The sequence below is a fragment of the Antedon bifida genome, chromosome 4 (genome assembly GCF_963402885.1).
Source record: "Antedon bifida chromosome 4, ecAntBifi1.1, whole genome shotgun sequence".
Classification (NCBI taxonomy): Eukaryota; Metazoa; Echinodermata; class Crinoidea; order Comatulida; family Antedonidae; genus Antedon; species Antedon bifida.
The window spans coordinates 16,229,922-16,241,345 of record NC_136229.1 but is presented as its reverse complement, the minus strand read 5'-3'; the positions used below and the strand labels follow the sequence as shown (position 1 = coordinate 16,241,345).

At 34.1% G+C, this 11,424-nt stretch overlaps 1 protein-coding gene across 1 annotated transcript; it reads left to right on the top strand.

Annotated features, from left to right (window-relative positions):
- Positions 1-6,040: 6,040 nt before the first annotated feature.
- On the top strand, positions 6,041-8,451 carry LOC144839906 (cytochrome P450 1B1-like). The gene has a single exon (XM_078695485.1). The coding sequence runs from the start codon at positions 6,286-6,288 to the stop codon at positions 7,813-7,815; it is 1,530 nt and encodes a 509-aa protein (XP_078551611.1). The 5' UTR covers positions 6,041-6,285; the 3' UTR covers positions 7,816-8,451.
- The last annotated feature ends 2,973 nt before the right edge of the window (positions 8,452-11,424 follow it).

Genomic DNA, 11,424 nt, shown 5'->3' with positions numbered 1-11,424 from the left:
GCTGACCCCTCGTGTCTATGGTGTTTATGGTTGACCTCTCGTGTCGATATAGGTGTTCATGCCTGACCCCCTCGTGACGATAGGTGTTCATGGCTGACCCCCTCGTGACGATAAGTGTTCATGGCTGACCCCCTCGTGACGATAGATGTTTATGGTTGACCCTTCGTGTCGATAAGTGTTCATGCCTGACCCCTTCGTGTCAATAAATGTTTGCCTGAACCCGTCGTGTAGATAGGTGTTCCATGGCTGTTACGCACGCTATCCCGGGATCGCGTGATAGCAATGTAGATTATATTTCAAGTGATCGATAAAAGTAAATAAAAGCTTAGGATAAGAAGCTAATGTCATCTATAGAGATAATAATCCTGGTAGAACTTTTGAACTTGGCGAAACTTTAAACATTTGAGACTTTTAAAGCGTGCATGATTACCGACCGAAGGTTGTATCGTCGTGGGAAATACGACGTTAGAAGATCGCGTGCGAGTGGCTTATAAGTCTAAGTTATGACTGAACAAGTACCCTGAACGAAAAGGTAGACAATTTTTCGATTCAATGCAAACGCTATTGTTGTTAAGTTCAAAACGTAACTTTACTGTCGCATAGGCTTTGGAAAAAGCAACAAAGTGCTGTTTTAAGTACAATGATATAACTACACAGACGAGTGAGTTCTTTCAGTGTGATTTCATTGGAGCGAGAACGAACGGGTCCGTGTGACGACTATCTCAAATCCTGCTTCTCTGTACCTAAGGTCACGTCCTGTTTTATTGTACACATTGCGTGATTCATTCAAATTATTTACACTGTTGTACTGTATGTAGTTTTGCTATATGAAACAATAAATCTGTAATGTTATTATTTATAAGCCTACACTAACCCCGTTTAAACGATTCATTTCACTACGTGATGTTCACAAGTCTCCCTCGAGTTAAATACCATACAAGTCATGGCGACGGTTGAACGTAGAATTGCACGCCTATTATTTCCCCAACAGAATTAATAGGTATAGTCTTACGAGACAACTATAGCATCTTGACATCAACTAAGCCATTCTCCTTTACAAACGATCGCCTATTTACATTAAACCATTATGCCTACACTAATCTACAATTGCTATAAGACAACACGTGTTTGAACCGTACTAAGGTACTTTCCCTTCCACCCCCGCAGATTATGACATAACCTATTTTGTCGAAAGATATTCCAGACTACATAAATAGGTCATGCAGCCATGGAATTTGGAAGAGTATCTGCTGCCCTTCACGGCCGCTCAAATGGCCTTACAATGTATTAATATTGTACTAGACCTTTACTTTTTCAAACATATTTTCAGGTATATTTATAAATATAAAACCATAGGCCTACAAACAGAATGCAGCCAAAGGCTGAACAAACTGCACTGTACAATAACAAGCAATACAAGGGAAAAGCACACAGTAAGACAAGTTATGAAGATGTTCTGTAGGAGGCCTAAACATTTTTAAAAGTTTAAAATGTGTACTACTGAACCACTACAACATTTTAGATTGTTAGAAGATACATTAATTATGTTAATATAGTACGGTAGTATAGGGATTGTGATAAGTGATACCGTAATTCTCATATATATAAATATTATCTTTTCTTTAGTATTTCTTTCAATTAAAACGTGTTACAAGGCCTAATTGACATTTTCAAAATTCTAATATAATGCTATAGTTGGTAGTTCATTCACCATGGTACTAAGTGAAACAATCGCGTGCATTGAATTATTGATTAAAATTGACCACCAGTCAATCTTTAACATAACCGGCACTGTGTTCACTGTGTTTTTGCTATGCTCAATATCGTTTCCGACAACTTCCGAAAGCGTGCGAACTTGACGACCTATTAGCTCACTGCTCACGTATTAATGTGTAATTGTAAAAGTTCGTATAACCTCTAAGAAAAAAATACGTTTGTGGACACGCACATTGTGCTTGCGGCCCGACCAGCGGTTAGTAAAGAAGCAAAACAAAACAACGTGTCACGATGAAAGCCGCTTTACGCCTCTGTCATCCCAGCCCATATTAACTATCAGAATTTAAGGTAAAAATGTAGGACTACTTTATAAACTGTAAAATAGAATGTAGAGTGCATGAGTTATGGACAAGTGTGAGGCGATTCAAAGGCCGGAAGTGTTGAAATATATTTGTCAGCGAAAAAACATGCACTATGTATTTAACCAAATACATGTAAAATATAGTTCGTGTAGCGCCTTTACTCGCGGCATTATTATAACTCTATAGATTGCACTTTTATAGTAAGTGGTCGTAACGAACTAGTTATTTAGGCCTACACGTGTGATGGAAACTTTCTGTTATTATTATTGATAGATATTAGGTGTGAAGTTCTTTATTCGAATTACGTAGAGCAAAATGTGTAAAATTAGAACATATAATTATACTTTTCGGAACACAGACGAAATTAATACTGGATAGACGTACAATAGTAATTTTAATACCCGTAGTAATGGTAGGTTTTCTTTGTAAAAGAAAGGAAAACAAGCAAATAAAGTATGTTTTACACGCGGTAAACTTAAAGGGGATGCATTACATCTGGAGAAACTAGAAGCGCTGAGGCATGATCTAATATGTATCCGAAATTCCATATTTTGGACGAACAATAATATTTTATTGACGATATAGAGCTGGACATTCAGCATCGGCGAAATACATTCTTCCACATTTGGTCCTGTAATGTTACGATTGGACCCGCCAGAACACGTGTTTCTTTAAACCCGTTTAAATCCCAAAACAGTTTTTCTTGCCAGTAGAGACGGGTCCACAATCCCCAAAAATTCAAAAACGCTTTCAATAATTAAACCCCGATTGTATTCAATACCAAAATGAGATTAATAATTTGAATGTTCTTGATTCATCATATTCTTCACAATGACATATCAATCATAATTTCTGCGTAATCAGCTGCTTTTTAGTATGGGGTTTCGACAGGTGAATGTCCTTGTCGATAGCGTGCGAAGCCGCAGTGACGTTTCATACGCTCGACCTATTTACGGCAATAGATTGCTGAATTGGCCTAAAATTAACGTGTTATGTATCAACATAGCCAATTAATTTTCACCTTTTGATAACACAAGCCTTGTGGTTGGAGAGGTCAGTGCGTTCAATAGTATTTTATCCCGACGGCTAGGCCTAAATAAAAACTAAACTAGGCTCGAGTTTCCACACCATATGCACGCAACTATGAACGTGCACGCGATATTATTATAAAAAAAAAACATACCCAATAATCACGTGCTTAAATTAATTGTAATGAGGAAAACCTTTATGTAATCTTTCTCTACATGACTGGTTATGCACACATTTAAGGTTAAAGACACCGAAAAAGGCTGAATAGTTTTAAAAGCCTGGTGCCGGTATTGCGCTGGGTTAATAATGATCAGATCAGAGTCCTCGTGATTATGAAATGTAACATGTATAAATGATGCACAACATTAAGTATTACGGTCACATGTATTTGTATCATTTAATTGAAAATTACGGTACAAAAGTGTGGAAGTATGTCTCTCCCCTGAATAATGTACGCCCGAGTCCCCAGTTTATCCTTTCCGCATGTTATAAGACGATTGTTCATTTGATTTTTATTGATTATTAAACGAGAGGCCAATTTATGATTGGCAGGTGGTGTGGGCATCCGTAGCCTACTTTTGATGACCCCCTTTACTAGAAATATGAATCGTCTGCTCTCGTGCCTTGACATGGTACGGTTCACGTTCGAGTCCAGTTTTTCCAAACTCATACATAATGGCTATTATTAATAATAATTAGTTAAAATTCACGCAGCCATCTATTTTTACATAATTAAAATATGAATTGTATATATTACACTAGCTTGGCAGCATAATTGTTATAAATCAGGATACGATAATACTTTATTGGGAACCTTCTCCATTGGTGACACACTTATTATATCACATAATTTATTTCGCCATATACAAAACGAACATACAGACAGAACAATGTAGGTCTAAATATGCAATGAGGCATGGATGTGACATTATTATATTTTTTTTCATTTTTGAAAAAAATCATTGCAGAAATTAAACGGACAAAAATAAACAGAATAATATAATATAAGACTCAATTTTACAATAATAAATCTGAAAAATTTTTTTTTTTAACCATGTTGATAATTATTTGCATTCTTTATCTTAACTTGTCATATTGTAACTTATTCAGATGAAGCTTTAAAAAAGAAAACTTATATATTCCCAAAGTTATATAGGTCTACATGTGAAATGGATCCGGAAGCCATGGTTTTTATTGAATAAAAGAAAGATATTGCATTTAAAAAGAAAGTCGACCTAACATTTTATGATAGTAATACGAATTATTATAAAGACTTAAATTTCGCAAGTGCTATATATTATATATAAATAGACTATGATTAATATAAAAAAAAATAGTCACAATAGGTAGCAGATCCATTGAGCAGATGCATAATGTTCAGCTTTTGAATCAACATAAAAAATCACCTATATTATGACCATGTCAGTATTACTATAGATATTTCCGCAATGGAAAAAGAAGGAGATATCATGATAAACATTTCAGTGTTTATTCGTTTGAGAAATTCGTTTCTTAATGTTTGAATAAGTAAAAGTGTGTTAGAAAAAGTTAAAAATATAAAAATCAAACAAATTCCTATACAACAACATTATTGATAAAACATTTCGACAAAGGAATTAACAAACTACGAGTTACCAATTTATAATTCAGATATACTGTTTCCACCTTTTAAAAGTGGTAGCCGGATTTACCCGTTGTTGGTATTACAGCAAATGTTATAAACAACTTTGAAATCCCTTGATGAATTAAACGGTCTAAATCCGAAATTACATTTTTTTTTCTTCGATCGTAGCAAACATATTCTATTCAGTTATGATACCCTGGAAATTGTTGCCACAATAACTAGCATAAATCAAATTAGCCTAGACGTGGCCTACGCTGCGATTCGGGGTTCATGGTACTACGCGACAAAAGCCTTGATAATCACCCCCCAGCCTGAATTCACAGATGCGATCTCGGTGTATCTATTGCATGCAAAATACGACGCAGTAAACGCACAAGATATCCAAACGTTAAATGCTCCGGCGTTTTGATTTCTCCTCCTTTAATGATTATTTAATGAAAGCGGACTTTACAAAGGCTTCAATCATTAATCATTAGTACTATACTATTGAAACGTGTTAAATAGTAACCTTCGTGTACGATATGAGATGCGAAGGATATGCATACACGAAAAATATGCATAGTCAGATAAGTACAGATTCTGATGATTCTTGCATCACTACAATTGTATGTTTGTTTATAAGCCTTTGGTTTCTAATTAATATTTAGTAATGTATTGAAAATCTATTATTTTATAGGAATACTAACTATTTGTATCAACTTAAAAACACTATTATATTATTGTGATACAACTCAATAGTAGTAGAAAGATGAAACATGTGAAAGAGTGTTTTCTGATAGGGGTTTGATGTAAACATATTACCCCTCGTTCGTTCGTTCGTTTCACAGTGTGTTCCCCTGAAGAGTGGTACCCATAACAATGAGTTATAATGTATTAACGTCTCATGATGATGATCATCACGATATTCAATTACGTACATTGTGTATTATAAGGTTTGGAGTTTTCAGAGTAAACGTTTTACAACGTATGCGCAACGCAAGTGCGATGTATTGATATTCATTGTAATTATTTAGGACTTAGCTAGGGCCTACCAGCCGACTCTTGGCAATGTTAAGTGTCAGGAGGCATACAGTAAGCCAGAGTTGTAGTCAGGAGACAAGAAACATGCGGTTGCTGTTTATTGTCGGTAGAGAATCGTGGCTGTCGTTTTTCCGTGTTGTTCCAAGTATAATCTCATCGTGAATGAACACTCCTGTGATAAATCGAACCCTTAGTGCTTTAATACAAAGTAATTAAATTACTACACTCAATGTCGGCAGTTTATTGGTTGAATCAACAACCAATCAAAACGCTCGGTACACAATCTGCCTTAACGAGCAGTTACAAATAAGTATACTCATTTTATATATCTATATGACATGCGATTGATAGGTTAGAATGTGTAATTCTGGATTTATAATTAAAAACCATATTATCTTCATCACGTGATGTGAAAGATGTATAAATTGTCTGCAGTTTCTCAGACGGTCATTACTTTACGTTTATTCTCCTCGAGGAAGTGGTTTCCAAAATCATCATCTTAAGTTGAAGTTTGCAAACTTTTTCTCTGAAATTATGATTGTTGAGGAAACCCTTGGTGTAAACCTGACGGTTTTTCTATTGTTTGTCTGCGTACTTCTTGTGATGATAATTGCAAAGCGGATAATGGATGGAAAACATACTCTACCACCTAATTGCAAAGAGGTACCTGGCCCACCTGGGTTACCGCTTGTCGGTAATATATTTGATATGGATAGAAATGATCAACAAAAAAGCATAGATGAACTAGCAGAACAGTATGGAAACATATTTAAAATTCATATTTTCAGGACACCGGTTGTTGTATTGAATGGTTACGACGTGATATCACAGGCGCTAAAACAGCAGTCCGTAGACTTTGCAGGAAGGCCTCGGTTCCACTCATTTAACGTTATGCATAAATTAAAAAGCGGGTTCCTTTCGTTTGGTGACTATTCTGATACGTGGAAGGCTCATCGTAAAATTAGTGAGATTACCCTCAAGACATACATGTCTGGACGGAGTGTGAACAATCTTGAGCAACGTATTAGTGACGAAGTTAAGAATCTGATTGCTGTACTTACAGATAATAACAATACAGACGGTAGGGTTTTAGAACCAACGACAATGATAAAATTGTCTGTGTGCAATATCATGTTTTCATATATGTTTGGAAGCCAACGTTCTTACAGTGATTCAAAACTCCATGACTTTTTAGCCACATCGCACAAGTTCACAAAAGCGACTGGGAGCGGGACGTCCGTTGATTTTCTGCCAGGAATACAATATTTTCCGAGCAAAACCATAACTGATTTGAAAGAAATAATACTGGAACTTGTAGATATATTGTCAGGGGACATACAACGTCACAGAAATAATCATGTGCAAGGTGTTGCAAACGACATGTTTGATCATTTGCTGAATGTGTCGAAATCGACGAAAAACGAAGTAGATGAGGAAAGGATTTTGAGTACTGTGTATGATATATTTGGTGCAGGGTTTGACACAATATCTATGTCTCTGACCTGGGCGCTACTGCTAATGGTCAACTACCCTGAGATACAGGATGCTGTTCAGGAGGAGTTATCCAGGGTTGTCGGTGATAGACTCCCATCACTTGAAGATAAGCAGAACCTACCATTTACCGAGGCTTGCATTTTGGAAACTTTGAGATTTATTACCATCGCTCCATTTGCCATTCCCCACAGTACGACGAGGGATACGACGTTGTACGACTACTTCATTCCTAAAGGTACAACTATTTTTGTAAACTTATACTCTGTGCACCATGATAAAACACGCTGGGTGAACCCGGAATCGTTCAACCCGGCAAGGTTTTTAACAAAAGACGGTCAGTTAGACCGCGTAAAGGTTGATCAGATTATGCCTTTCTCTGCTGGTAGGAGGAGGTGTCTGGGATCAGATCTTGCAAAAACCGAACTATTCATCTTCTTCTCTCACTTGCTTCATCAGTGTCATTTTGAGTCGGCATCTGCAGAAAAACCTTCATTGGAACGAATTCACGGTCTGACTGTTAGGCCTAAAAACTTCAAACTTAAGATACGTCCAAGAGTTACTGCAAATTGATACTCATTCCTGAAAACAAACAGAAACCATTTTAGTGACAAGAAAAGAGGGATAACGTGTTTAATGTATGTAATGAACTCCTGTTCTGTAAGAATTTCAAGCGAAGTAAGTTTATATTGCGCTTAAAAAAAGAAGAATGGAAACTGACAATTAACAGCTATAAATTGAGTAGCGTTTTTAAACATCTGAACAAGTTGCTTTCAAAAATGTGTGTGATAGAAAATACCGGTAAAAGAATGTAAGTCTTATGGACATTCTTTGTTAGTTTGTAAGATGTGTTTGAATCAGGCCTAACTAAATGTATTCAGGAATACAGGCTTACTCAAAAATAGTTCAGTTTTGTGTTTTTCAAATTTATTATTTTTTTAAAATGAAACAAAATTGCTGTTGTCTGGCTTAAGATCTAATTGTTATCATTAATTTAAAGCAGTTTTGTATCACTTTTATTTCATGAATACAACAATACAACGAAGCTTTTAAAAGAGTGACACACTCTGTAGCATCTTCAAAACCATGAAAAATAATAATAAAAAAGACTCTGAATAGGTGATTTTACCGTTTTAATAAAGTTATTAATCACTTTCGTAGAAAGTTTTTAAACTTTTATAGCCTAAAGACAAAAATAAAAACTGTTAATTTCAACAAAAAAAAAACATCAGCTTCCAGTCAATTTGACTATGTTTGCTTTAGATTATAGTTTTTTCAGGTAAATATTTTTTTCGATCCAATTTTTGGTCAAAGTGAATAACTATTAGGCCTATGTGACATTTAAAAAAATGTATCCTTTCGCAATTTATATAGGCCTAAGGCTTGCATTCAATGTAAATATGTAAATACTCCTTTTCATATTTTTTGTATTCTTTCTATTGTATGTAGGCCTACTGTTAATTCATATATTTGTCATTATTAGCTAAATAGTAAAAATTTAAAATTGGAAACATTTAGCACAATTCCTATGTTTTATAAACTGTTTTTTACAAATCGTATTTTACACTATTATTATGTAAAACCTTGTCCACAGAGTAAAACAAATATTGGAAAAAGAAATCGCCAAATTGAAAGAAACTCGGTAAATGAATCTGATTACACATAAAGCTATGTGATTGTGCTTAAAGTTGTATGTATTTGTATTCATATAAATCTTTCGATAAATTATTTATGTAATAAATCATATAAACAGACGTAATATTTTATGTAGTCTAAGTTATTCACTAATTAATTAATCAGAATGTTTTATATAATATAATTTGTACATCATAATATAATTCTTTAAACTCAGCAGTCACGTTATTTTGTAACTTGTATTTTCAACAGTCAGCCTTTCAGCATTTTGCAGAATTCTGTAAAGTTATTAAATGTTTGATTGTATTAAATGATTTTATATAATATATATATATATAATTCAAAAATATATTCAGATATAGTTGTATTATTTCGTTGTTGTACAGTAATCGCATCTCGGTGGTATAACCAGAAGTCATAGTTATATAACACTCAAAGCTTACATCCATGATCGACTTACTACGGAATTAATAAATAAACTTTTGCTTAACATTTCAACTAATATTTCTAAACTTAAAATAGTTATTTTCTATTAATGATTCGGCCTGTCCGCGACCGATTTCGATTTTGTTAGAAGTCAATATAAATCATGTTTTATTAAAAACACCTAAATGTTCAGGGGTTCGGTACTATTGCGTTCGACCTAAAAGTTTGTTTTAACTCAGACATTTTAATCTTAAAACTTGTGGCTACAATTAAAACTTCAGACAGGTTAATTAAAGCTGATTGCCATGGATTTACGAGAGGACTTTATTGGTGGTTTGAGGTTAAAATAAAAAAATAAAAAATCAGACAATTTAATTGGAGTTGATCCGGACACCATTGAAGGTACAGTATAACATTTTGTAGAATACCTTTTTAGGTAACAGAAAATAAAAAATCAGACAATTTAATTGGAGTTGATCCGGACACCATTGAAGGTATAACATTTTGTAGAATACCTGTTTAGGTGATTTTTAGGTAAAATAGAAATCAGACAATTTAATTGAAATATTTGTGTATAATGTACAGTCAGGGAAGAGTTAAATTAAAGGTAATTTAACTCTTCCTTGGTACAGTAGGCCTATAGCTAGACTCATATGAGTTTATTTTGATTTTAAAATGAGACATCATAATTGATGGACAGGATCTTATTGGTGATTTATGCAGGGCTATTATTAGAACGGGTGACAATATGTTTCGGGCTAGCATTGCAAATCAGACTTCTTAATTAATGATGTTCAATTAAGGTGTTTGCCGAAGAAGTCTGGTATTTCGTCAGGTAAATATCCTTCGACGGCGAATCGCGTGACAACCAAACAATACTAACTTTCTTAATTACAGAAAAGGTGTTGATAATCTGATTAGTTACTTAATTCTTGCCAATACATTGTTTGTTCATTATCGGTAAATAGGTGTATACACGTACCCCATGGCTAACCCTAGGCCTTGTAACGTCTCATACAAATAAATCCGCCGCTAAAAGACGATCAGCATAATCATATTAATTATCAAAATATATTATCTACTGATAAATATTTTTTATATACATAATTACCGTAGTCCTTTACATATTTTTTTTTATAGAATAATCTAAATAATATTGTTTAAACAAGTTTTTTTTGGTCTGAATTCGAAGAGACACGCCCTTTTAGTGATAATTATTATATTTCTCTCCCCAATTTGCTCGGTCCCGAATTGTTTCAAAACATATTCCTATACCGGCACTCGGTAAAGCTGCCTTAGACCTAATTATTAATAATATGTGAAGTAGATGTTTCTATTTGCTGCTCCATATTCCATACCGGGTACTAAGTATGCTTGTAGTCTAATTTTACGAAGAGTTTGTTTACTAAAAGAAAAGTAACGCTTAAAAGGGAATTTTTTGTTTGCTAGTTAATTTGTGCTTGTGCATGTTGGCTTTGGCTGCTTATCGCAATTAAGAATGTTTAATTAGTGCGTCTACACGTTAGGTGTCTGACAAGGGTAATTCACAACCCTGATTGCCAAAAAATAAACTGAAATAGGCCTAGATATGTGGTTTATTGGTATCATTCAATCTAATTAGTTAGATGTCTGGTTGATAATTAAATCATTTGGAGTTATGTACTGTATTATACTGTATTATTATAAGCCATTTTATTAAATTGAAGTGGCGCAATGGTGAGTTATTACGGTGAGTTATGTATATAATAAGTATGTACGTGTACTGTACACTTTGCAGTATAATAATAATAGACCTACATTTTTACAGGAGTTAAATTCCGGTTTCGGACTCAATTACAATATAAAACGATATATATAGGCACATATTATATATAAGCAGAAAGTTCCGGGTTCGAATAACGGTTTACAGATTTTAATTAATTAATTTTAATTAATTTTCAGTATATCCATGGGCGCTTTAACATTTCTTCTGTTGCCTGTGATGTTTATATATAGAAATATATATATATATATGTTATACATATACTATAGCAGAAGGTTACGAAGGCCTATAATTTATTTATTTGATAATGGAGCTATTAACTTTATTAATATGTATCTATCACGGCCGAAAAGACCGTA